Raw genomic sequence first — 27,141 nt, forward strand, 5'->3', positions numbered from 1 at the left:
AAGGCCACTCTAAGTGGGAACGCCTTTTTGGCATGATGACGGGAAGGGTCTGGAGGAAGGATAGCCTAATCAAACTCCTAGAGGTGGGTAAGGGCTTGATACATTTCAGAAGCACATAGGACAAAAGGAATGGAAAACTAGGGGTGATGGGGAGGGTAGGGTGAGAGGAGGTGGAACATATGGGTGGGAAAAGGAGGGAAGAGAAGGATAGATGAAGGCCTGGGAAGACAGAAAAGAGTTCTTTCCTTACTACTCTTTAAAAGACGGAGCCAGGGCGAACCGTGGCATATGACGAGAGGAGACTGCTCTCTGCAAGGTACCAGCCTCTGAGTTTTCTCCTCCATGTGCACCCTGAAGTCAGAACTCTTTCGAGTATGAGTAACTGAGTACCTTCAACATTAAAGGAGAGGGAAGAAGTAAGGGTATATGGATCTGGGAAAGGCTCCTACTCCCTCAACTAAGAACATCCCGTTTTCATGAAAACCCTGTCAGAGGGAGGAGGAACCCTTTGAAGAAAAGCAATGTGCCGGGCACTTTCCATCTGTGTTCTTCTCACCAAAGCAAGGGGGAATGAAAACTCCAAAGTAACATAACTAATAAGGCAGGACTTACTCCCAATACAGAAGCTGCCCCTTACCTGTATTGTTTCTGAGGCACTGAGAGCCCTGCCCATTGCTCAGATTATCACCTTGCCTGGACCGTTGGCATCCTTTCTACTTAGCTTCTGGCCTGCATCTATTTCTCTGTGCCCATCAGAGCACTTATGTCTGGGGACCAAAGTGCCCTGCCCATCTTTGTTTTGTACTGGTGACCCTGGGTAGGGGTCATACCGTGTCACTCCCCAGCAGTGCCAAGGCAGCCGAACCAGACCATCTCCCCCAGAACTGGAGTCTGGAGGATAGAAAGTCTTCCCTAGTGAGCACCTCCAGCCAAACTGGCACTGGGGTAGGACAACTCCCACTTCAGATGTATCGAGACACTTTAAGGTTTCTTTTCGGTTCTAACGGACTCAAGGTGTCCAGGCCAAGGTGGATGAGTTCAGCACTCCAGCCCAGTCCGGAGCCAGCACCATTCATCCTGTGTTCCTCCAGAAACTGTCACCAAGTCATCTCAGTGCCGCCTCTCCCTTCTGCAGAGGCTTCCAGAGAGTAAGGTGGGGAAGGTCTGGGGCAAACACTCCACAGGTGGTCCTGGGAAATGCCTGTGGGTAAGGCTATGACACACTGCAATGAGACAAAGAGTGGTCTCAAGGCCACCAGTTCACAAAGGTACTTAAATAGGAGTTCAAATGTCCTTTCCTAAAGAGGTTGCGACTAAACTCGCTATTTTGTGCTTTAAGCGTTCATTTGTTAAATGTAGACACTGGAAATACACTGCAGCCTTCCACCTCTGTTTAGCAGCCTGCTTTCCAAATACCAGGAGCACCCCACCCCCAATGGAAGAAGACAACTCTCTCAATCCTCCAAGAAGTTCTGCTGTGTATCTTCTCAAAGTTAAGGGCCAGCGAAGTGGGGTGACTGGAGAAAGGCAGGTAGGAGGAGTTTAGGAGGCAAAGAGCTGAAACTCCCGATTCCAGGCCCTCTAAAAGAGTTCTGCCCTCTTCTGCCCACGGTCTCCACCCCAACTGCTCCAGTAGCTGCAAGAGTCAACCTGAAGAAGAGAAACAGGCCCAGACTGGCAAAGGAGGCTAAAGGGCGGCGCAACCCGACACCCTGCGATCTGGGGCCAGACTCTTAGGCTTCACGTCCTCTCTCCTCTCTCAAGGGCCAGGATCTTTGTCCAACACAACAGACTCCAAGCCTGGGGCCAGCTGGACCTCCCCGGATCGCCCTTCGCCACCCCCTGCAAAGTCAGCTCGGTGAAACCGCCTGGACCCCAGCGCGCCGGAAGCAAGCGCGTTCCCTCCCTCGGGACGGACAGATGTGGGGCTAATGAAAGGGAGGCAGGGAGAGGCGTGGGGCTGGCGGGGGAGAGCGGGGGCGTGGCGGGCAGAGCCGAGCTCCCCCGAGCGCGCACAGCAGACCACCCGCCGGTCGGCCGCGCGGTCCCCAGGAAGAAGGTGCGGGCAAGAGGGGCCGGGCTGGGGCGTGCCGTTTGGTCCCAGGGTCGGGAGCTGAAACTCAACACCGCCTCGGAAAGGATCGTCCCCCTTCTCCGCAGCTTCCCCTCCCCCTTCTCTTAATCCCCAGGACTGAGCCCCTCGCGGGAGGGGTGGGCCCCAGGGGAAGAGAGCGAGCTTGCGGAGGGGGAGCGGGAGCCCGGGCACAGGAGGGAAGGGGCGCGGTGTGGGAGGGCTGAGCGGGGCCACGCGCGACCCGGGACCTCTTCTAGCCCTGAGTGTGCGCACCCCGACCCCGGGCGAGCCCACAGGGCCGCTCCTCCTCTTCACTGCTCCCTTGACTCTGTGGCCTTTTTCTTCGCTCCCCAGATACCAGGAGCGTCCCTAAGCTTTGGGGGGTAGGGGTACGCCAAGGGCCGGATCCAGGGAATGTGAGCGGGGGCTGGGTGTCCTGGGGCAAAGGGTGGCGCGCGCCCTTGGGTTCCGAGACCCAGAAGTGGCTGGCGGCCGCCTCGAAAACCCCAGCCGCGCTGAGAACGAGTGTGGCCGAGAGAGCCGCCTCGGCGCGGGCCTGGGCAGAAAGCCCAGCTGCACCGCCACGCGCTCTCAGGCCTTCGGCTGCGGCCTGCCTTTGCGCTGACTTGAGCCACTGGGAGCCTCGCAGTTCAGTTCTCGCTCCTCCTCCTTCCCCGCGGGTCCCGCCGCAGTGCCCCGGCAGCAGAGACCACAGTCCTGGGAGCACCGCTCTGCGGCTGGGGGAGGGTTGGCCCCAGGAGTCGTTCGTCCAGCCCAACCACTCGGGCAGCTTCTCCCAGCCCTCGGGGCTAGCCTGAGCTGCCTGGAGAGGCGTCGAAAGCAGCAGCAGCAGCAGCTCCTGCCTCCTTGCTTCGCCGGCCTGGGACGTGAGCTTTGGACCCATGTGTGTCCAAGAGGCGTCTGCAGCCTAAGGCCACAGCCGTGGGGGCCTAGTGCCCCCCGGGAGACCCTGGGGACAGTTTAGAGCGCGCCCCTTGGATGAGGTCCCGTAGCGACGCCCAGGCCCGCCCCATTCCTCCTGCCTGGCCAAGCTGCCTCCCTTTTGGAAAGTTTTGTGGGTTTTCTTTCTCTTCCTCCCAACTTTGGGGGAGGCAACTCCTCAAGCGACACAGCTTGGGGGTGACCTTCTGGCTTGGAGGCCGGGAACCATGGTGAGGGGCAGCCGTCGCTGAAGTCAGTGAAACTGAGCCTGGTCTGAAGCAGGCAACGTTGGAGGCCAGAGCCATGGCCATTGCCACGTCGGTGAGTCCGCCAGGCAGAGATCTCCATATTACTCTATGGCACAGTCGCCTTTATTTCTACTCATTCTTTGTGATTTCTTCTCCCAAAAGCTGTGTCCTCTCTCTTTTGTTTTCTTTCTCCCTCTCCCTCCCTGTGCTGCCTTCTAGTTCTGGGCTGGCCCCTCCTCCCCTCTCCCTCTTCTCTTTCTTTACAGTAGCTGTGGCTAGACAGAGGAGAGGGGGTGTAACCCCAGCCCTATCTGCTCTTTTCTGGGTGGGAACAGATGGCCCTTGGTGGTTGGCAGGGAGGTAAGTAAAAGGAGTTTTCTGGCAAAGACCAGGCAGCCCACGGAAAATGGACGGCCAAGGAAGTCCAGCTCTAGGGGGTTGGAAAACATGGAGTGAGGCAGGGGAAATAATAGCGGAGGGGAGAGGACATCAGCCTGCCTCGGACCACTTTCTGGTAACCGGGGACAAAGTAAAGGAACTGTTGGCCTGTTGGGATTGTGGGAGGAGACCTACCAGAAAATGCAGTGGCACCCCTCCACCCGGAATAAGTCGGCTAGGCCCTTAGGAGGAGACAGAGTAGGGTGATCACACCCATTATCCATCATTCTCTCGGCAACTCTGGCCTGGGTTCAGGCAAACTGCAAAGCAAGGGCCCCATTGGACAGAATTCAAACCTAATACAGGGAGGAGCTATACAGCCCCACCTCTGCTCTGCCTTGGAGGCTGTAGAACAAATCCAAGCAAATCGATTCCTCCTGACACCTCTCCAGCCCTTGCTGGGCATTCCCAGGGAAGGCCAGCTGCCACCTGCTTCCCTGCGGGAAGAGAAACTATGGAGGGAAAGCAAAGCCTGGAGCCGCAGGGCACCCTGGCTCCAGTCTCCAATCCTTAGACAAAATCTTTTAGTCCTCTGGTGGCAGGGTGCCTCTGGGAGTGCCAGAGCTGCTGCAGGGATCCTGGAGTCACTGCCACCTTTGAAGTCCAGAAGGTATATGGGGGAGGGGCATTTATGCTAAGGAAACTCACAGGCGCATAACAATAGTGATATTTATAATTTACACACCTGGCCCTGTGCTAAACTTTGCCATGGTGGATCTTTTGATGCGTTGTTCCGTGCAGCTCTCAACTTTAGGAGGACATGTTACCATGCAAAAATAGGCATTTGGCAATAGATAGAAATTCTACAAAGGATGGAACTACAGTACCGTGATGTTTAAAGCCACTTGAAGGCATCCGAGCAAGAAAGGGGCTCAACCCGAGTCCACTTGCACTTAGAGCTTTGTCTTTCATCTCTGGCTAGATCCAAAGTACTAATTTCCAGTTTGCAATTAGAAGGAAAGGTGGAGGGTCTGGGGACATGGCTCAGTTGGGAAAGTGATTTCTGCACCAGCTGGGGACCTGGGCGTGATCCCTAGCATCCACACAAAAAGCCATGTGTAGGGGTGCCTACCTGTACTCCAGGCACTGGGGAGGCAAAGAGGATCCCAGAGACTTGTTGAACAGCTAGCGCAGCCGAATCAGTGAGCTCCATATTCGAACGCTCTCAAAGAAATAAAGTGGATGCCCACCGTCAGCCTCTGGCCTCCACATGCATGTACACACATGAAAGGGAGGGAGAACACAGAGCCAAGCAGCACTCTGTGTTATCTGTTTAGTGTGTTTTCTTTCTTTTTTCTTTTCTTCTTCTTTTTTTTTTTTTTGGTTTATCAAGACAGGGTTTCTCTGTAGCTTTGGGGCCTGTCCTGGAACTAGCCCTGTAGACCAGGCTGGCCTCAAACTCACAGAGATCCATCTGCCTCTGCCTCCCGAGTGCTGGGATTAAAGGCATGTGCCAACACTGCCTGGCGTGTTTTCTTTTTGTAGACTATATCCTTTAGAAGCCAAAGTATAATCAGAAATAGTGGTGAGGACCAGGCCCGTAGCTTAGTGGTAGAGCATTTGCTTAGCATGCAAAAGGACCTGAGTTTGACCCCAGCACCTTGAGGAAGGAAGGAAGGAAAGAAGGAAGGAAGGGAGGAAGGGTAGGTGGTTGTTTGGAGGTCACAGACAGGAGCGAAAGGACTGGGCCACTTGCCTTCTAGCACAGAACAGGATCCCAGAGGACCAGCACGTCTGTGAGTGAGCAGAGCATCCTTTTCCTCTACGGTCCGGCAGCATCCTGCTGCAGATGGAGATTTGCTTGTTTGCTTGATGGTATAGTGTGTGTGTGCGTGCGTGTAGTGTTAGCGATTGAACCTAAAGTTACAAACATTCTAGCGAAGTGTGTTCTCTCGCCTAGCTACACACTCAGATACTCAGTGATTTGGTTGGTTGGTTTGTTGGTTTTCTTGAGTTTTTTGTTTGTTTTGAGGCAAAGTATTATGTAGCTCAGATTGGCCTTAACCCTCCTGATCCTCCTGCCTCCACCTCCCAAGTGCAGGGATGACTGGTGTGTGCCACCATAGCCCCAGTAGCTAAAGATAGACTCCAGGACTTTGTGTTTGCTACAGGAACCTCTCCACCCACTGCGTGACATCCCCAGCCCTCCAGCCTTCTTTTCATTTCATTTTGAGATAGAATCTTACAAAGTTACCCAGGCTGGCCTCAAACTTTCAACCAGAGGACTGCTTCAGCCTCTGAAGTAGCTGAGACTATAGGTCCCTATCACCAGACTTGGTTTAACTAAATACTTCCTACTTAATTATTTTAATTATGTATATGTGTGTATCTGTGTGTGGATATGTAGACATGAGTGCAGGTGCCCACAGAGACAGAGGCATTGGACGCCCTGGAACTAGACGTACATGCAGTTCTGAGTTAGGCAGTGTGGCTTCCTCTGGAAGATTAGTGTCCACTTTTAATCACTGACCATCCCTTCAGCCCCTGACTAGAGACTTTTAACTGAATTAGAGGGTTCACGTGGCTACCCGACTAGCAGTGTCTACCTGGCTGTTCTCCGACATCTCCGGGTGAGCCACAATTGCCGGGGATCATACCGGCAGTCATTTGGCGTTCACAACTGAGGCTGAATGTGCCGTGATATTCTGGGTGGAATAAGCTTGGTTCTACTAAAGGACCTGTGGGACAAGAGCCCTAAGAGGAGCTAGAACTGAGAGAGATTGTGTATAGAGCCTATAGATTGTGTATAGAGCCTATAGACATATATTCGTCACCTTGGAGTCCCTCTCCCTCTCTACTGCTGTGCTAATAATAATAATAATAACTTTAAAAGAAAAACAGAAAGGCTGGTGAGATGGCTTAGCAGTAAAGGCACTGGCTGCCAAGTCCCATGACACAAGTTCGATCTTCAGAATGCACACGGGAAGGAGAGAACCAGCTCCTGCACGCTGTCCTCTGACCCCCACATGCGCATTACGGCACACATACACACAGACTACAGATGCAGTAGAGGGCACCCTTGAGAGACAGCCAGCACAGGCTCTGCCGGCTGCATCAGCCATACACCGTGGACCAAGTCTAAACCTGTGCCCCAGTTTTCCTTCTATCAGGGAGATTCTGAGAGTTAGATTTAGTGTCAAGACTTAGTCCCTGACACTTTTGAGTTTGTGACTTGGTACCTGAGCTCACGGCCCTCCATGGGAAAAGCTTAGGTTCCCCCAGACCAGGCCTGGAAATAGACACCCTCGTGTTTCTCCAGCCTCTTGTGGTGGAACTGTATTTGTCCAGGCTAGGAAAAGCAATAATTTCTGTTTTTCAAGTATGTCTCAACGCTCCATCTAAATGAGGCTTCTTTCAGGCTCCCTCAGAAAGATGAGTCTCTGTATTTGTTTCATCTGACATTTTACTTGGTGGAGTAGTCACTGGGGGACAGAAGGAGCAGGAGAGACCCTAGCGAGACCTCTTCATGTGCTCTGAAGAGGCTGACCTAGCAAATGTGTGTTGGGGACAAGTTCTGAGTGGGACTCTTCGGTGGGGCTTATGGGATATAGTAGCCCCTGTTCTTACAGGGCCTACAGTGTAATGGCAGAACTCAATAATAACAACATCTAAGTAATAGAAAGTGTCTGAAGGAAATAGTGGGTGGATACAGGTGCAGATTGTGACAGGATGCCAAGTAACGATAAGGCCTCTCTGAGGAAACATTTTCTCAGAACGGAAGACTGTGAAAAGATCAGTCAGATAGTCAGGGAAGAGTGCTTGGAGTAGAGGAAATATAAGTGCAAAGGCACTAAGATGGGAAGGCGCTAGGTCAAAGCATGTGGAGGAATAGAAGCTGGTCCTTTGTGACGATGACAAGGCAGAGCCTAGTCAGGAGCAGCTGAGTCACCTTGAATGGCATGGAGGCTGGTCTGGTCTATACGGCCTCATGCACGTGTGTGAGAGCTCTTCTCTCCCAACCTCCCTCCAGGCCCAGCTTGCTCGGGCGCTCTACGACAACACTGCCGAGTCCCCCCAGGAGCTGTCATTCCGCAGAGGAGATGTTCTACGGGTACTGCAGAGGGAGGGTGCCGGCGGCCTGGACGGCTGGTGCCTTTGCTCTCTGCATGGCCAGCAGGGTATCGTGCCTGCGAACAGAGTGAAGCTCCTTCCTGCTGGCCCAGCACCCAAGCCTGGCCTCGCCCCAGCATCTCCCACCCCAGAGCGTGGCAGTGAAGAGCAGGAGGTAAGAACTGGAGCCTCGCATCACCCCAGGCAGTCTTTGCCCCATCCAGGGCCTGAGGTCTGGCATCCGGGACCTGTCTGGTGTCTGTCTGCCTTCTCTTTCTAAGCTCGACACAGGGAGGATGGAGGGAGGAGGCTACACGCTCTATAAGCTCCTGAAGGTATATGTACTTGTGCCGGTGACTTCTACTCCTGACACGCCCGCCTCTTCATCCCCTAGGTGTACGTGGTACCACCACCAGCTCGACCTTGCCCTGCCTCAGGACCTCCTGCTAGATCCTGCTCACCCTCCCCCGACTCCATCTACAAGGTTCCCAGAGTCAATGGGACACAGCTAACTGCCCCCAGAGATGCGTTAGAGGTGAGAACTCTGTGTTGGGGGAGGGCCAGAATTAATTCTCAAGGGTGGTCTACTGCTGAGCTGACGGCTAACACTGATCCCTCCCTCCAGGTCTACGATGTGCCTCCTAACATCATCCGGGCTCCCTCCAGCTGTCCATATGACTCCCCAGCTTCCTTTTCCTGCCCTCTGGCTCCAGCTGACCCACAGTCCCCTGGAGAGGATGAAGCTCCCTACGATGTGCCCCTGGCCTTGAAGCCATCTGCTGAGCTGGAGCCGGATCTGGAGTGGGAAGGGGGCCGGGAACCAGGGCCTCCCCTCTACGCTGCCCCATCAAACCTGAAACGGGCGTCAGCTCTCCTCAACCTGTATGAAGCCCCCGAGGAACTACTGGCAAATGGGGAAAGCAGGGACCCAGATGAAGACATCTATGATGTGCCTCTGCTGGGACCAGAGTCACCATCTCCAGAGTCACCCGGAGCTTCTTCCTCCACTGACCTGGACACTGTGGCCCAGCTTCTGACCAAAAGCCCTCCACCCCAGCACAGGCCCAGGCTACCCTCCACCGAGAGCCTGTCCCGCCGCCCTCTGCCTGCCCTGCCTGTCTCTGAGGCTCCCACCCCTTCCCCAGCACCCTCTCCTGCCCCAGGCCGAAAGGGCAGTATCCAGGACAGGCCTCTCCCCCCTCCCCCACCCTGCCTGCCTGGTTACGGGGATCAGGAGTGCAGGGAGGTGGATGACGGCTCAGCGGCCCCTCACAATGAATACGAAGGCATCCCGACGGCCGAGGACTATGATTATGTGCACCTGAAGGTGAGGGCCCGGACTGCCACGCCAGAAGGGTCTCCCTAGCCCTGTCCCTCTCTCCTGGCCTCTAGCCTGAGACTGTAGCTTGAGTGAGCACTGCATTAATCCCAGCACAAAACTAAACAGCTGTCAGCGCAAGGACTGCCAGCTTCCATGCTAGGAATCCTTCCCTGAAAGAAAGGGACGAGGAAGGGGCCCAGAGGCCATGGAGGCCTGCAGTTTGCTCCCTTCACGACCTCTGACTGACACATGATCCCCCTGCAGGGTGTGGATAAAGCGCAGAGTTCCAGACCCCTGGATAAAGCTTTCCCAGCCGATCCTGAATTGCCGGAGCGAGGGCTGCCAGAACAGCAGGTAAACTGGAGAGGTGTGCCAGACAAGATGGACTGGAACTTAAGGGAATAGGTATTCCTAACCAAACTGTCCATGAGATAGGTGGGGCCAGGCTGAGTATGTGGGAAATGGGGTCAGAACAAAGAGGAGTTAGTTCACAGAAGGTGCTAGGACATGGAAGAGTTTATTAAGAATCTGGGAGAAGAGGAAAGAATGTGTTGGAGAGAAGTCGGGGAGCTGGGAGAGCAGAAAGAATGTCCGGGCGATGGAGCAAAGCTGGCCAGGTGCCCTCCCTCCTGGAGTGAATTCCTGGGCTCCTAAGAGACTGGCTTCTAAGCCAGGCTCCACCGCTGAGTAACTGGGATCTGTAGCATTTTCCATATCTGGACCTTGAAAGTGAGGCAGTTTCCTCAACCCTGTTAATACCTGATCTTAGCCAAAGACCAGAAGGATGGCCTTTTGTAGCCCCCGTCCATCAGGTGTTTCCTGAGTGCCGGCTCCCATGCTACGATGACCGCATGTGCCATTGTGGTCGCTGTGATGCTCGTGTGGGGCTCCCGTGCTAGGATGATCGCATGTGCCATCGCGGTCGCGGTGATGCTCGTGTGGGGCTCCTGTGCTAGGATGACCGCATGTGCCATCGTGGTCGCGGTGATGCTCGTGTGACGCTTAACACTGTGCGCAGTTAACTGTGAGAAGCCAGTTCAGCATTCTGTCTCAGTGTTCACCGTAGCCCGAATACAGGCTAGACCTGCACCATCTGATAGTTACCTGTGTGGCTTCTGCGCACTTGGAATATGGCTAGTCTGAATTACAGTGTAATGTATAACAGAGTCCCGTGTGGTGGTTCAGTGGGTAAAGGTGCTGACTCCAAGTCCAGTGACCTGGGTTGGATCTAAGGACCCACATGGTGGAACGAGAGAACAGACTCTCAGAAGTTGTCTTTTGACCTCACTCACAGCAAGCTTCCTGTCCCAGTGCCCCAACTACTAGAGTGACAGATGTAAGTGACTATGCTCATCTCAGACCTGGTTTTGCAGAGTCGGTATGAACATAAGTCAACTGATAGACGTGGATGCTCTGACTGTTTAAATATATGTAAAGCATGGCTTGTGTTCTGTTTATGTTGGACGGTATGATACTGGGAACCAAGGTCAAGCCTTACACGTACTAGGAAAGTCGAGGACAAACCCCATCCCCAGCTCTAGGCTACTCTGAGATAAGGAACCAAGGAAGTTCGGAGACTTCTCTGAAGTTGCCGGACACTATTTGAGTCCAGATCTTTCTGTCAGCTCTGAGCCCTTGACTGCTGTGTCTGAAAATCTAAATTCTCTATGGTGAGAAAAGCTGAAGGGATTGCACTCATTGAAGAACAGAGGGAGTGAGGGAAACAAGCAAGAGCAGCAGTGGCCTTGATGGCTTCGTCCTCATTGACCCTCCTCTTCTCCACAGGAAGTCCTGCCGCCAGAGGAGCCGCTGGTCCTGTCCACCGGAGACCTACAGCTTCTGCACTTCTACGCAGGGCAGTGCCAGAGCCACTACTCAGCTCTACAGGCTGCTGTGGCCGCTCTCATGTCCAGTACCCAGGCCAACCAGCCGCCGTGTCTCTTCGTGCCCCATGGCAAGCGAGTGGTGGTGGCTGCTCACCGCCTGGTATTTGTTGGGGACACCCTAGGCCGGCTGGCAGCCTCTGCACCTCTCCGAGCACAGGTCGGGGCTGCTGGTACAATGCTAGGCCAGACTCTGAGGGCTACTGTGCTTGCTGTCAAAGGGGCTGCCTTGGGCTACCCATCTGGTACCGCAGTCCAAGAGATGGCACGGTGTGTAGCAGAGCTTGCAGGGCAGGCCCTGCGCTTCACCACCTTGCTCGCTGGCCTGCTCCCTTGAGGGCCTGTTCCTGCAGCCTTAGCTTCCCCTGCCTGCCAGAGCCCTGCTCCATGAGGGTGGCGAGAGGGCTCTGTCGAGGGAAGGAGAGGGTTCTTCCCCTTTTCATCTCTTTGGGTCATCTTAGCCACTCACCAAGGCATCTCTTTCCCTGTACCTACTGCTTTTTGTATGAGCCATTTTGTATAAATTATTTATATTTAATATTTCTTGCTTTGTCCAGGCAGGCATCAGGCCCTCTGGGGGTGGGAGGGAACTGGATTTTCCTCATCAGGCTGGGGTGGAGGTTGCTGTACTGCCTTCTGCCTTGGGGGTTTGGAACACGCAAAGTCTGGTGACTGAGACGTGGGGCTACACAGAGCCTCTCTCCTGTTTCTTGACTGAGAATGACCAGCACCTCACGCTCTTCTGAGAGTGGGGCAGGCAGTAATTGCCCAAATGTAGTAGTCTGGGAAACTACTAGAGGGCTCTGCCCCTCACAGGTCAGGCAAGCTGGCCATGGTTAAATAAACCCTGCCGTCTGGTTCCCTGACTCTGCTTCTTGAGAGCCTGAGGGGGAAGACATAGCATCCCTCCCCATTCCTGAGGGACACACCGTGTGAGGGGTAATTTTATTCCTTTAAAAATCTATCTGGTAGCCGGGCGGTGGTGGCGCACGCCTTTAATCCCAGCACTTGGGAGGCAGAGGCAGGTGGATCTCTGTGAGTTCGAGACCAGCCTGGTCTACAAGAGCTAGTTCCAGGACAGGCTCCAAACCCACAGAGAAATCCTGTCTCGAAAAAAAAAAAAAAATCTATCTGGTAGACTAGTCCTCAGCTCCTGCAATGGGCCAGACAAAGTTCTACAAGTACACAGTGAATGTACTACGCCAACAAAACTGGAGTAGACATCAAGTTATTACTATGAGTGCATTTTTTTTTCGAGACAGGGTTTCTCTGTAGCTTTTGGTTCCTGTCTTGGAACTAGCTCTTGTAGACCAGGCTGGCCTCGAACTCACAGAGATCCGCCTGCCTCTGCCTCCTGAGTGCTGGGATTAAAGGCGTGCGCCACCACCGCCTGGCTCTGTGAGTGCATTTTTAAAAAGCCAGGATGCATACCTAAATCCTAGCACTTGGGAGGCAGACGCAGGTGGACCTGGATCTGTGAGCTAGGCCAGCCTAGTCTACATTGTGAGACTGTCTCAAAGAAGTGACTGGTGATGGAACTAAACAGGTGATAGGAGAAACCAGGTGACGGGAGCAGCTGAGGAAGGAGATCTTGACCAGAAAGATTGGGAGGGCATGCCTGAGCCAACCCAGAATGGAGGAACTAAGAAGGGTCTTAGTGCTAGTGCTTCCAGACTTCGCTGTCAGATGACATCATTAAAGAGGTGCAGATGTGGAGAATGTAGCCACAACAGTCCCAAAAGGCCCCTCTTTAAAGAGCACCCCAAAGGGAAAGGAAACCTCAGTTTACCTCCACAGGCCAATGCTAACCAACTGAAAAACAGCTGTTGGATGACCTGGCTTCCTCAGGTGACTTTAGGAGAGTCCGTCCCCTCCACTTTCCCCAGGCTTCACCACTTAAGACTATTCGAGACCGCAGATAATGTAGCAGAAGTCTTAGAAGTTTGATGAGATCAGGGCGCGTGGCTCAAATGACATTGACTCCAGCCATTAACCACAAGAGAAGTCAGCTGTCATCACTTTGGTTAACCTTTCCCAGGAACCTGGCTCAGTGACTGTCGGGGCACCTCGAGTTTTAAACATACTCTTTGGATCTTGGCACCCTTGTGCATTTGCCTCTTCGATTTTGAGCACCTTTCTCATCCTACTTGAAGGAAAACATTTTCAAATATAGGAGCCAACAAATTCACCCCTATACATTGAAGGTCATTCCCATCTCCCAGATATGCCTTCCAGAAAGGACCGTGAACTCAGAAGAGGGGGTCTGTCTTCAGTTCAAATCTTAGATGTGTCATGTACTTGTGTGTCTGTGGGTGGCTCGCCCCTCTTTTGAGACTTGCCTTTAGCTTTAGTATGAGGGTGATCAAAATGACCTTACAGGACTTTGGGGAAAAAAAGCATAAAACTAAAGAATTGTTAAGCTGGGCTATCACACATCTTTATTCCCAGCACCTGGGAAACAGAAACAGGTGGATTTTTGTACCTGGTTCACATTGTGAGACCATGTCTTAAAAAAGGGGGGGGGGTTATTGTCCCAAGATAGAAGGCTGGAGACCAACTAGCCCCAGGATTTCAGGCCATAAGAAGCCCAGTAATTCTGAGACACTAAGGGGAGATGGACTGAGGGCACTTATATTAGAGATGCCTTTCCTGTACCTGGAGAATTTCTGAGCAGAGGAAGTAATGGATCAACCATCCTGTGGCTTAGTCTTCTTCCAGGGTGGTTCAGAGGAGATAGTCATAAGGTCACTGAGACTACCCCTTTCTGGATACTCGACCTCTGGAGTGGCTGGTGGAATAGTCTGTCAAGCGTTACATCTCTTCAAGGAATACAGGCCTAATTTTAATATCCATATGCCTGGGTATCCAGTTGAAAATTACGGCTCAAGGGTCTGGATGATGCCACGGTTGTGCATGTTTAGCAATCTCCCTAGCGGTGTGGATGCAGCGAGTCCGTCAACAGCAGTTCGCATAGCAAGTCTGGGGTTTAGGAGAGATGTCTTTGAGGCAAAGAGACTTGAACCGACAGCCAAAGACTAAGGGAATGTGGAAGAAGCCCTTGGGCATAGGAACCAGCCTGTGCCAAAAGCCCCACGATGTTGGGCAAACAGAGGTCAGCCAGGTGGTTAGAATGCAGGGGAGGTGGGGGGGAGAGGTGGGATGCCACTGCAGAGAGCACGTGACCAGGCAGGAGGCCCAGGTATGCATTGTCTAGACTATTTTCCTTGGTGAGAGAAGTCATTGAAAGCCGGTGAGCAGGCAGAGATGTAGTTGACCTCCATCTGGGGGCCTGGCAAGGTGGTCCAGCATGCGAGCATGGCAGTCACTCTCCAGAACCCGTGAAGATGGAGGGCTCCGGTATCCTCTGACCTCCACCGTATGCAGCACGGCATGCACACCTACTCATACACATCACACACTGACACACTAATAGATAAAACATTTAAATACCTGCTTTTTTTTTTTTAAAAAAAAAAAAGATCATTCCATCTGCACCTTAAGTGCAGAGAGAAACAAAGTGGGCTCCTCACACCAGCTGGGAGCTAAGAGTACGGCAGCCCACCCGAGGGAGAGAACTATAGAGGTAGTAACAGCATTTTGTTAGGGACTTGATGTGAGGTGAAGAAGGCATTTCAAGGGCAAATGCCGGACACCTGACCATAGGTAAATGATGAGGGCGCCATTCCCTCTGAGATGGGAGCATTATAGAAGATGCCCAGATTACAGGAGAGGGTGTTGCATGACCTTTCTTGAGGACCCGAAGGGACATTCAAGGTTATATGGTTACCGAGAGGTTGCTTCACTGAGCAGAGGTGGAAATAGGAAACAGGTGTACACTGCTGGGTGGGCGATCTCTAGCACGTACAGCACAGAGGCAATGGCGTGAGATGGGAAGAACGGCATAAACCGAGTGGTGAAGAGGAGGCGCGTGTGCCTGCGGTGGAGAAAATAAACCCAGAGAAGGTGAAACTTGGCGGTCAAAGGAGGAAGTTTAGAAGAAGAGGTGGTCAATAGTGCCAAATGTGGCTGGAAGTGGCGATTCAACCCAGCTGGATGTGGGGAAACCCAGAGACCTGCCTCCCAGTAGAGAACTGAAGCTAGAGAGTGACGCATAATGCCAACCGATTCCTCCATCTGCATAAACCATCCTGCAATTACCGAATTCCACATCTGCCTCCCCTAGAAACCACCTCCAAGGGTATCTTGTCCATCCTACAAATCCTTCAGCTCTCACATACGGCCTGGGATACAGTAGGCACTTAATACATTTTATTGATGAAATTAATGTGGAGGGGTGGAGAGTGGATGCATAAATGACAAGGAAGACTGGAATGAGGAGGAATCTTGGTATTTTCCCCAGCTTTCTTCTATCCTTCACATTTTCTTTTAAAACCGCAATGGCCTGCAGTCCCAAGGAACAAACAGCGGAGACCCCCAGTCCCTACTTCCATGCGGGCCCTGGCCCCCCTTCATCTCTGACGAACAGTCTGGACCCAGGTTCTGCTGACGTGGGAAGGGGAGGAGAGTCTGGAGGAAGGGGAGGGGAAAGCAGCGCAGAGACGGTAGAGACGGAGGAGGCGCCCGCGGCTGCAGAGCTGCAGAGCGGGGTCTCGCGGCCCTCGGCGTCCCAGCCCTGCGCACACAGCTGGCCAGACACCAGTTCATTCTTCCGGCGCGGCCGACAGGGCCCCTGCGGTCGGCAAGCTGGCTCCCCGAGTAGCCACCGGGACCCCCGAGCCCAATGGCGGGGGCGGCAGCAAAATCGACAGCACCGTAGAGATCGCCCCCAACGCCAATGGAGTAAGTGTCAGCGCCCTGGGGACTCGGCCGACCTCTCCCCGCCCTCCTCCCACCCATGTCCCCGCGTGCCCACGGCCTCCCCTGCCTCACCTTCTCTCCCCCCTACCCCTCGCCGCAGCAGGTCGGGAGCCTCGGAGATGCGGTGCCCCCCGAGCAGCTGCAGGGTGAGCGGGAGCGCCGGAGGGAGGGAGAGGGCGACGCGCTGGGCAGCAGCCTGTCGCTGGCCGCGCCCCCGGGCCCCCTCAGCTTCGAGGCCCTGCTCGCCCAGGTGGGGGCGCTGGGTGGCGGCCAGCAGCTGCAGCTCGGCCTGTGCTGCCTACCCGTGCTCTTCGTGGCGCTGGGCATGGCCTCAGACCCCATCTTCACGCTGGCGCCCCCGCTGCACTGCCACTATGGCGCCTTGCCCCCCAACGCTTCGGGCTGGGAGCAGCCCCCCAACGCCAGCGGCGTCAGCGTCGCCGGAGCGGCCCTAGCAGCGAGCGCCGCCAGCCGAGTCGTCACCAGTACAGACCCTTCGTGTAGTGGCTTCGCTCCGCCGGACTTCAACCATTGCCTGAAGGACTGGGACTATAACGGACTACCAGTGCTCACCACCAATGCCATCGGCCAGGTGAGGCAGCTGGGCGGGATCTGGAGTGGGAGCAGGCCAGGGCAGCGAGGACCCGGCCTGATGCGGCTGCACCCCTCTCATATCCCCAGTGGGATCTGGTGTGTGACCTGGGCTGGCAGGTGATCCTGGAGCAGATCCTCTTCATCTTGGGCTTCGCCTCCGGCTACCTGTTCCTCGGTTACCCCGCGGACAGGTGAGGACTTCTGTGGGGGCCGGGCAGATAGAACGGATGGGGTGCTGGCAGAGCTAGCCCAAGCAGCTGGATCTGCAAGAGGACAAGGATGGTTCCACTGGCTGTACTCGACAGTCTCCTCTGGACTCCTGGCTAACAGTCTGTCTCAGTTTCACCCCCCACCAAGAAATACACCTATACCCACTTCCACACAAGGAAATGACCTCACATTCGTGACCTGTTACCCCACCCCACTAATCAGGAGATCCATATCCGTAAGTCAGTGGCCTCATCTCCAGAGTTAAGTCACTTCCTCAGCCAAAACCTGTCTCCACATTCCATGTTCCATCTATGCCTTCATTGCCCTTACAATCCCAGCTGCCTTCCTTTCCATCTTTATGGATTGACAGATTCCTCTCCACTGGCTAATAGCCTACCTCGACTGTTAGCCCCTGTCAGTGGCCACATTCCTAAAACTTAATTCCTAAATGTCAATAGCACCATTCCCATCGACTTTACAAACAGATGATCCCATCCCCTGCGGTCATTAGTGATCTCTGGGAGAGACTCTCTGAAGTAACTCCTACTCCCATGCCTTCCACCCACCAACTCCAAGAGACCCTCACAGACCAATAGTCCTATCTTCATGGCTGCCCAGAGCTTTCAGATCCTCTTGGACCAAAACCCACATCTCCATGAGTCAGTCCTCTCCAAAGACAGACAGTTCGTCTGGCTAGCTAGTAACTGGGTAGATCCAAATCCTATCTCGTCTCCTGAAAGCCAGGACCACTGACCATTGACCTGGGATCTACAGTCCCGCCTAAGTGACTCATGGCTCAAATGCATTAGTGGTCAGGTTCCTTAAAACCAGTAGCCATCCTCCCTGGTTAATAACCACATATACCTGTGAACCGATGATCCCACACCCAGGGTAGTAGCTAATCTTCAAGATCAGTAGCAGAATTTTCACATGCTATGGAATAATGGCCTCCTTCCCAATGGTGGATAATTTAGTCTAAAGTCAGAGGCACGTTAATCAAATTAGCCCATCCTTATGAAAAGCAGTCCTTACCTATCACATTGATTGCTGTATTCTGAGGTATCAGCCCTTCCCCCTACCAAGGACCATCACTCATCCCCAGCCGGTAACTCTGTCTTTGCTTGGGGTCAGTGACCATCACCAGTAGTTCATCTCCCTATCCTTCATGTCTGTTTTCATGGATTAATCTATTTGTCCCATTGGCACCCACCCACCTACACTAAGACCCCCAATTCTGTCTCTAGAGATCAATTCTCCAGTCTCCAAAAGTTAAGTATTCTGAGCCTGTGGATTAGCAGACTCAGTCCCCTGGATCAGTAGCTCCGTGTCCTCACCAGTCCCCATTCCCACTGTCTACCCATGTGTGCAATGAGACCCAAGCCCCCACTTTATGAAACAGCAGTGGTCTCATCCCCAAGGGACGACATCTGTATCATCACTGATGAATAAATAGCTCTCTGCGTGTACAGTTGGCCAGTGGTTATCCCACAGACCAGGAGCTCCTACTTCATAGATCGATGACTGAGCAAGACGCCATCTGTTACCTCTGATCAATACCTCTACCAATGAGGATGAAGGACCCAAGCCTCCTAAGCAGAAAGAATCTCATTCTCCACCCTCAGGGCTGATCTCACATCCATGATCAAAGCCCTAATTTCTGACTGATAGCCCTGTCCCCAAGAGTCATTTGTCCCCATAAAACCATAGCTGCACCTCATTGCCCAGTAGTCAGACATCTTGTATGCAGTCCCCATCCCAACTCCCTTCCATCTTTTCTTTCTTTCTGTCTCCGTCTGCCTCTCTCTCTTCAATTTTAGACAGGGTCTGTCTGCATGATAGTCCTGACTGTCCTGGAACTCCTAAGACTGGCCTCAAAGTCATAGAAATCCACCTCCCTCTGCCTCCCACGTGCTGGGATTAAAGGCGAGTGCTACCGTGCCCACTCCGCCACCTGGCTTCAATACAGCTCTTGCTCCCTGAACTTCATCCTCGTACCAGCTTTGAAGTAGGCAGCTAGGGCCCACCCAGTACCCAGAAACCCTTCCTACTTTGTAGGTTTGGCCGCCGTGGAATTGTGCTGCTGACCTTGGGGCTTGTGGGCCCATGTGGTGTGGGAGGAGCTGCTGCAGGCTCTTCCACTGGCATCATGGTTCTTCGATTCCTCCTGGGCTTCCTGCTAGCTGGTGTTGACCTTGGTGTCTACCTGATGCGTAAGTGGCACCCTGCCCGAGAGCTCCGCCTTGGGTCTCCTGTCTGCCTTTCTGCAATTGCAGGCCATTTCCACTGCCCCTGGCTCCCAAATGTCAGCTGTTGTTCTGATCTGTTTGTTTGTTTGTTTATTTAGTTTGAGGTTGGATATTTATTAAGTGGGTTATGGAAGGGAAAGGGAGAGGGAGGGAAAGGGAGCAAGGAGAGAGAGAGAGAGAGAGAGAGAGAGAGAGAGAGAGAGAGAGAGAGAGAGAGAGAGAAGCGGGGAAGAAGCGGGGGGAGAGGAGAGGAGAGGAGAGGAGAGGAGAGGAGAGGAGAGGAGAGGAGAGGAGAGGAGAGGAGAGGAGCCATGGCAGCAGCTACCTCTTTGGGAGAGAGACAGAAAGCCTGACCTGGTCCAGGCAAGGGTCCTGCTTCTTCCCACTCTGTCCTCCCACTTGCCATCATCTTTAAAGCCCCAACCTGACCTTCTTCTGTCAGAGAAGAGTCTGATTTTGAAAATGAAATATCGGCCACATACGGCCGCATGCAGGTGTGATTCCAGTACATGGGAGGCTATCGAGAAAAGGTTGAGTTCAAGTGTGGCCTGAGATACATTGTGAGACCTTGTCTCACACCTAAAGGAAATCCTAAGAAGCTATGTGACCTTGGACAAAGGTCGAATTGAAGGTCAAATAGAACAAATAGGAAAGGATCTGTAAATTAGGTATGCTGAGCGCCCCGGTCACTCTGATCTAAAGTCCAGCCAGGTTTAAGGAGCGGGGTCCGGGCTCTTTCTCCTTGCCACCCAGAGGTTAGTCTGTGGGAGGTGACGGCTGCAGCCTCTGTTGACGGCCTGACCTAGCTTTCTGTCCTTTCCTCCATCCCTCCCTCTTTCTTCTCCCTCACACCTCCTTATTCCCTGACCTCTCCTCCCTTCATCCCTGCTGTATCTCCAGGCCTGGAGCTGTGCGACCCAACCCAGAGGCTTCGGGTGGCCCTGGCAGGGGAGTTGGTAGGGGTGGGAGGGCACTTCCTGTTCCTGGGCCTGGCCCTTGTCTCTAAGGACTGGCGATTTCTACAGCGAATGATCACCGCTCCTTGCATCCTCTTCCTGTTTTATGGGTCAGTATCACCCTTCACCTGCGGCCTGCTTCTTCCCATCTTTACCTCCAGTGCAGTCCCTAATCCCTGCCAACTGCCCAGTTCCTCAGAGGTGGGAGGGTCCCATCCCTGGTTCCAGAGGAAGAAGGCTTCACAGTATACTCTACCGCCTTCCCGTAGCTGGCCTGGTCTGTTTCTGGAGTCCGCACGGTGGCTGATAGTGAAGCGACAAATTGAGGAAGCCCAGTCTGTGCTGAGGATCCTGGCTGAGCGGAACCGGCCCCATGGGCAGATGCTGGGAGAAGAGGCCCAGGAAGCCTTACAGGGTAAGAAGCAAGGGGTCTCTACCACGATGACTTCTGTGTGACTGTGCTTGTGCCTCTTCACCGCGGAAGAGCCCGGGGCTCAGCTGTCTCTGATCACTTCCGTCTGCTTCCTGCAGAACTGGAGAATACCTGCCCTCTCCCTACGACATCCACCTTTTCCTTCGCGTCCCTCCTCAACCACCGCAACCTCTGGAAGAATCTGCTTATCCTGGGCTTCACCAAGTGAGCCTGGCTGTCTGAGCTGAGGGCCAGGCCAGTAGCTGGGATAGGGGCTGGTTGGGTGGGAAAAGCCTCTTGAACGGGGGCAGAGGATGAAGCTGTGGAGAGGGACTCACGCCCTGCATTGTTTCCCCGCCCTGTTGCCCTGTTGCGCAGCTTCATCGCCCACGCCATTCGCCACTGCTACCAGCCTGTAGGAGGAGGGGGGAGCCCGTCAGACTTCTACCTGGGTTCTCTGCTAGCCAGTGGCACAGCGGCCCTGGCCTGTGTCTTCCTGGGGGTCACCGTGGACCGTTTCGGCCGCCGGGGCATCCTGCTTCTCTCAATGACTCTCACGGGCATTGCCTCCCTGGTCCTGCTGGGCCTGTGGGATTGTGAGTATCTTTTCTTCTCTGCAGTGTGGGAATCCTACAGTTAGGGAACCCCAACAGAATAACTTAGCTACTACGTCTGACATAGGCCTTCCAAGACTCAGACCTTCCCCAGATCACTGTCCAGCTGTGTAAACTTGTGTTCCTCCATTCCATAGCGGAATGCCCAGAACCCAAACAGCAGGGACCAGAGAGTTTGAGAGCCAAGTGGATGACGTCAGAGACTAGGCCAGGTGTGTGTTCCCTACCTACATTCATATCGTCCATCCCTTTTGGTCCTCCAGATCTGAACGACGCTGCCATCACCACCTTCTCTGTCCTTGGACTCTTCTCCTCCCAAGCTTCTGCCATCCTCAGTACCCTCCTTGCTGCTGAAGTCATCCCAACCACTGTGCGGTGAGAAAGGGGTACTGCCCAGGGAGGGGAAAGGGCCAGCCAGACCTTGAGGCCTTTGGCTGAGGTAAAGGGCTGAAGGATGAAAAGGAGAAGCTGTTGGAGAACCAAGGTGAGGCCCACAGCTATCGGCTCAGTGCCCTCTCCGTGTTTCTCAGGGGCCGTGGCCTAGGCCTAATCATGGCACTTGGGGCGCTCGGGGGGCTAAGCTGTCCAGCTCAGCGGCTCCACATGGGCCATGGAGCCTTCCTGCAGCATGTGGTACTGGCGGCCTGTGCCCTCCTCTGCATCCTCAGCATCATGCTGCTGCCCGAGACCAAGCGCAAGCTTCTGCCAGAGGTACTCCGGGATGGGGAGCTGTGCCGTCGGCCTTCCCTGCTGAGGCAGCCACCACCTAACCGCTGTGACCATGTCCCGCTGCTGGCCACTCCTAACCCTGCCCTCTAAATAGCCTCTGAGCACCCTGGTGGGAGGCTGGCCGAACAGAAAGGTGACAAAGGGCCCTAGCAAGGTAGACAGGAAGGCAAGGCCGCCCCCCACAAAAGGCTCAAAGGCACCTTACTCCAGCCATCTAGGAGAGCTCAGAGGGCCGGTCCCCAACCCCAGTTCCTCCCTGCTGCTTTATGTTCTTTGTCAGCAAGCATCAGTACGGGGTGGGCAGAGCATCACACTATAACCATTAGGTCTGGGCTCCATCCTGTGCCCAAAGACAGCTTCCCAGACCTCACTCTTTCTCGCTCTTTCATTCTGTTTCAATAAAAGACATTTTGAGTAAATGAGCATATGATAGCCTGGACGTCCCTCCCTTATGTTGTCCTTTTATCTCTCGGAGAAAGACTTTTCTCGGTGTGACACAAGCCAGTAACAACCTCGCCTTTCTCACTATGCCGCTCACTGTAGCTCTGCCCGTGCCGCTCACTGTGCCGCTCACTGCAGCTCTATGCCGGGCCGCTCACTGTGCCGGGCTGCTCACTGTCTCATTCCATCCTTGCAACAACCTCAAGGTCGGTATGGGGAGCAATTAAGGATTTAGGGAGCAATAAAAATTAGCTTGAGGGCTGGAGGGTGGTTGTGAGTGCTTGCTGACCTTCCAGAGGGCCGGAGTTGGTCCCCATACCCACACATGTCTGTCCACAGCTGCCTGGGACTCCAGCTCCAGGAATCGAACACTGTCTTCTGGTCCCCAAAGCACCCACATGCGTATACTTAACGCTAACATACATGTGCACAAAGATAAGATGATCTCTTTAAATTGACGTAAAAAAGGAGTTTATGAGCTGTGGAGCAGGTTAAAGAGAGAGCTCACAGGATGGAGAAGCGAACACACACAGCACAGGCAGGCCTCTGCTTGAACTCCAGTAGAAATCCTTCCCGGAAGCCTCATGCAAGTTTCTCTCTAGCAAGCATGTGATTGGCTAGCTCAGGTAGCATTCTCCTCCACCCCTAATACTAAGGGCTGTGAAGAAGAAAAATGAGCAGTTAGGACAGGACTGGATATTGTTTAGAAATGAACAATGGCTGTCTACCATAGTGTTTCTCTTACTAGTGCTCAAGGACTTGATAACTTATCCAAGGTTCCAAAGTTAGACCCTGTTAGAGCCCAGACAGCTAGAATTCTGTTGAGTACACGCCCTTAATCCCAGCTGTTGGGAGGCAGAAGGAGGAGGATCTCTGGCCTGCTCTACATAGTGAGTTCCAGGCCAGCCAGAGCTGAGTGAGAACCTGCACACATACACATACACACACACACACACAAAACAAAAAAGGAAGGAAGAACTAGAGGCCATCACTGTACTCTGGCCACCTTTCCTGCTAAACTTTGGACACTTCCCTTGGCGGTGAGGAAAGGGGTCTCTGGCCTTCCCTAGGAAGTGGCAGTAGGGGACCCCAGCTCAGTTGTTAGAGTGCTTTACACTAAACCTGAACTTTGACCATGTGTGCATGTAGTATATGCCTGTAGTCTCAGCATCCAGGAGGTGGAGGCAAGAGGATCAAAAGCTCAAGGAAACCATCAGTTACAGTCAGAGTTCAAGGCTACCCTGGGGTACATGAAGCACTGTCTAAAATCATAACAAAAAACCCACACTAGGAATATTAATAAAGAGGAAGAGAAGTTTGTGGTTAGGAGGATCATGGGCCTTTTTTGCTTTAGAGATGGGATCATTTTATACAGTCCAGGCCAGCCTTGAACTTGTAGCCCTGGCTAGAAGACTGCTTCTTGAAGGAGGTGAGGCAGATTCCTTGCTCAGTGCGTCTAACTCGAGCCTATTGTACAGGTAAAGCAGATTCCTAGGGTTTGGAAAGGGTAGGCTTTAACTTGGGGTAGTTCTGAGAGAGGACTTCCTAGGAAAATGGAAGTCCTTCCTCTTCCAGAAAAGAGGTCGGTCATCAGCATCACTGGGGCTCCCTTCTCCTTCCCTTTTGCTGATTCATGTCTAAGGCCGCACGCTATCAATAACGCCATGCTACAGGGCTCCAAATAAGTGTTCCTGGAGACCTCATAGGAGCATCCTCAGTGACTCCCCACAGTCCCTTGAGAAGGAGCCATTTTTATTCCTGCTCCTTCACATTACAGAACAATGAGAACTGAGAGAAACTGAGGGGACTTGCCATTCGGGGGCAGAGCCAGGCAGCCGCCTCTACTTGCCTCTTGTTCATGGAGTCAAGTGACTGGTGTTGCCTTTTGCTGTGTGTGAAATGATTTGAACCATGGCTTGAACTGGAGTAGAGGGTCTCCTCCTCCCTATCCTTTTTTTTTTTTTTTCTTTTAAATATAGGATCTCCTTTTGTATCCCAGGCTAACCTCAAAGTCACAATCCTCCAGCCTCAGCCTCCTGAGTGCTAGGATTCACAGGTCTTCCATGTCCTGGCTAAGGGACACTTCAATGAAACGCCTCATTCTGTAGAACCAACGAAACAAAACCAACCAGAAAGCGACCACAGCTCCTGTCGGGGAGGCAGGTAAAAGTGAACAGGAGAAAGGTATGAGGTCACACAGGGAGGAGGGATCACCCCAGTTTCTAGACTGGTGGAAATGGTCAGTGTCTAGAGCCCAAACAACTGACGTCAACTTCTCCAACCATACGACCTTCCTAAATTCTCAGCCTATGGAAAAACTGACTTTCTCTGAGGATGCTGCAAGACTGTAGCTCGGAGAGGCACCTGTTGAAAGTTCCATGAGCTGGCCAGGGGAGTAGCTGGATCTTGAAGAGGGAGCGCCTGCAATCTTCTTCCTGCACAACAGCTGGAAATGGTGTGTGGTTCTGATGTAGGGTTCATCACTTTCGCCCCGCTGCCATGGAATTATGTAATTCAAGCTGGCTCTGAACTCATAGTGACCTTCCTGCCCCAGCCTCCCAAGTGCTGGGACTAGAGGTGTGAGCCACCATATCCAACTCAAGACAGGAAATATCTGTAAGTGTCATGTGAGAAAGTATTTCTCTAATACTTTGCTTATTTTAAGTTTTTGTTGTTGTTTTGGTTTTTCAAGACAGGGTTTCTCTGTGTAGTCCTGGCTGTCCAGGAACTCACTCTGTAGACCAGGCTGGCCTCAAATTCACAGAGATCTGCCTGACTCTGCCTTCCCAGTGCTGGGGTTAAAGGTGTGAGCCACCACCCGGCTATTTCTCTAATACTAAATTCATTGGGAACCCCCAAGAACTTCAAGGATATATAGTTTTCAGGCAAATAAGAGAAATGACTATTCTGTTTGTACTGGTTGAAATTTGGGCTTTCTGTTTTAGCTGGATTTATGACTAAGAGTCATAATGGACTATTGAGAGGGAAACCAGAGGACACAGAGGACACATTTCTAATGTTAGAAAGTTGTATGAGATGGGCCTGTGAAAATGCGCGCTGCTAGGTCTGGCAACTCAAGTTCCCACAATGTGGGTCAGAAGAACCCGCTCTAATGAGTGGTCTTCTGATCTCCATACGTGCACGTGGTACACCCGTCTCCCAACACACACAATATCTCATTCTTTAAAACTATTTTTAGAAAGCTATTTAAAATGACACAATATCCACTTTTTGCCCTCTCAAGACAACCTCATCTGGTCACCAGGCAACCAAGTTTTACAATAGCTAGCCACCAACGTCTGGCTTGGCCTCAGGTCTGAAAGGAGCCCATGTTCCTCATCTTGTTCCCTTGAACTGACTAAGAACTCCTAAGACTAATAATTGCAATCTGTACAGAAGATGCGGACAAGTATAAAAGAAGGGAAACAACTATCGTACAACAAAGCACACCGCGTGGCTTACCGCTCAGTTCCCAAGGGGGCTGGGGAGTAAGTCGGGGGTGTTGACCGTCTGGTGTATAGAGCAGAGGCATTTTACTGCATCTCACATGGTAGAAAGGAAACTCACAGTCGTATTTTTGAAGGGCACGAAGCATTTTTATAAAAGCAGAGCTCTTGTGACTTACCCAGCTCTCAAAGACCCTCACAGTGGGAATAGGTGTCATATAAATTTGGGGCTACAAACATTCAGATCATAGCAGGTTCTACTCTATTAAAGAAAGATAGGGGGCTGGAGAGATGGCTCCGTGGTTAAGAGCACTGACTGCTCTTCCAGAGGACTTGGGTTCAATTCCCAGCACCCACATGGCAGCTCACAACTGTCTGAAGATCCGGTTCTAGGGGATCTCACACCTTCACACCAATGCACATAAAATAAAAAGTTAAATAAACCATAAAAAGTATTATAAAAAAAAGACGGGAAAAACTCCTTGACAAAAATACCCTTCTAACCTGGTACTCAGGTGGCTGAGGCGGGCAGGTCTCTGAGTTTGAGGTCAGCTTGGTCTACACAGCAAGTTCCAGGCCAGTCAGGAATACATAGTGAGAACTCATTTTGAAAAAAGGACTGAATTTTCAGAATATAAAATCAGTATAAAAATGACTGTTTTGGGGCCAGCAAGATGAGTGAAAGGTGGCTTGCTGCGCAGGCCTGGTGACTTGAATTCCAGCCGTGCACCCTATATAGAGCTAGCACAGCACAGAGTTGTCCAGAGCCCTCATGTGTATGTATAAAGAGTTAAAAAGGTTTAGTTCTAAAGTCAGATGTGGTGGTTCACACCTTTAACCCAGCAGCTAGAACCAAATATCATAAACAGAGTATGTTACGTAAGCAACAAAAATTGATTTCTCAGTTTCGGCTCATTGGGGGAAAGTGTTTGCTCCCGAGTGCAGTCACCTGAGTGTGAGCTCAATCCCTAGAGTCTACAAGTGCAGGGAGAGAAGCTAGTCCTGCAGGCTGTCTAACCACCATATGGATGACTCCCTGCCCCACACAATGAATAAATTTAAGACAAATCTTAATAAAAACTTAGGGATTTTATGGAAGTTTTTTGGTGGCATACAAAACAGAGAAATGACAGACATCATTCTTTAATAGATCCCTTTACAGAACAATAACACCTTCAGTAGAACCCACGTTTAGAAAATGCCCAATAAATACATGTTTGAATAAATGATTATCAATAAGCCTAGAGAAGAAAAAATGTGGAAAACTTGTGAGGGTTTTTTGTTTTGTTTTTTAAAATAAGTCCTAGAACTTACTGTGTACACCAGGCTGGTCTTGAACTCAGAGATCCATGTTCCTTTGCCTCCTGAATACTGAGATTAAAGTCATAGAGCACTATGCCTAGCAGATTTTGTGAATTTAGTCTATAGTGAGGGTCTGTGAGGGATAGAAGACAAGCCAAGAAAACCCAGGGCGTTTCAAGACAGAACTTCTCCAACCAGGTATCAGAAAAAGGTACACCCAGGCATGGTGGGACACACCTTTAGTTCCAGCACATGAGAAGCAGAGGCAGGTGGATCTGTGAGTTTGAGGCCAGCCTGGTCTACAGTCTCCAAGAGAGCCAGAGCTACATGTTGAGACAAAAACAAAAACCTCCCAATCTTTAAATACTTTGCTTCCACAACAGAACTCCAATAATAGACTTACTCCTATTCTTTGGT

The 27,141-nt window shown here is 52.4% G+C and overlaps 2 protein-coding genes across 3 annotated transcripts; both read left to right on the top strand.

The window, feature by feature from the left end:
* Positions 1–1,725: 1,725 nt before the first annotated feature.
* Efs (embryonal Fyn-associated substrate) lies at positions 1,726–11,854 on the top strand. The gene is made up of 6 exons (XM_057786851.1): positions 1,726–3,337; positions 7,673–7,927; positions 8,147–8,287; positions 8,378–9,079; positions 9,338–9,427; positions 10,859–11,854. The coding sequence occupies exons 1-6, from the start codon at positions 3,320–3,322 to the stop codon at positions 11,291–11,293; spliced, it is 1,641 nt and encodes a 546-aa protein (XP_057642834.1). The 5' UTR covers positions 1,726–3,319; the 3' UTR covers positions 11,294–11,854.
* Positions 11,855–15,523: 3,669 nt separating this feature from the next.
* Slc22a17 (solute carrier family 22 member 17) lies at positions 15,524–21,960 on the top strand. 2 transcript variants are annotated; one of them, XM_057786735.1, is made up of 10 exons: positions 15,524–15,756; positions 15,875–16,366; positions 16,456–16,559; positions 18,634–18,788; positions 19,725–19,890; positions 20,050–20,195; positions 20,312–20,417; positions 20,571–20,788; positions 21,070–21,181; positions 21,337–21,960. In XM_057786735.1, the coding sequence occupies exons 2-10, from the start codon at positions 16,100–16,102 to the stop codon at positions 21,623–21,625; spliced, it is 1,563 nt and encodes a 520-aa protein (XP_057642718.1). In that variant the 5' UTR covers positions 15,524–15,756; positions 15,875–16,099; the 3' UTR covers positions 21,626–21,960. The 2 variants fall into 2 exon arrangements, with proteins under 2 accessions (XP_057642718.1, XP_057642719.1); XM_057786736.1 differs by having other exon boundaries at positions 15,878–16,366.
* The last annotated feature ends 5,181 nt before the right edge of the window (positions 21,961–27,141 follow it).

The sequence above is a fragment of the Chionomys nivalis genome, chromosome 12 (assembly GCF_950005125.1).
Source record: "Chionomys nivalis chromosome 12, mChiNiv1.1, whole genome shotgun sequence".
Classification (NCBI taxonomy): Eukaryota; Metazoa; Chordata; class Mammalia; order Rodentia; family Cricetidae; genus Chionomys; species Chionomys nivalis.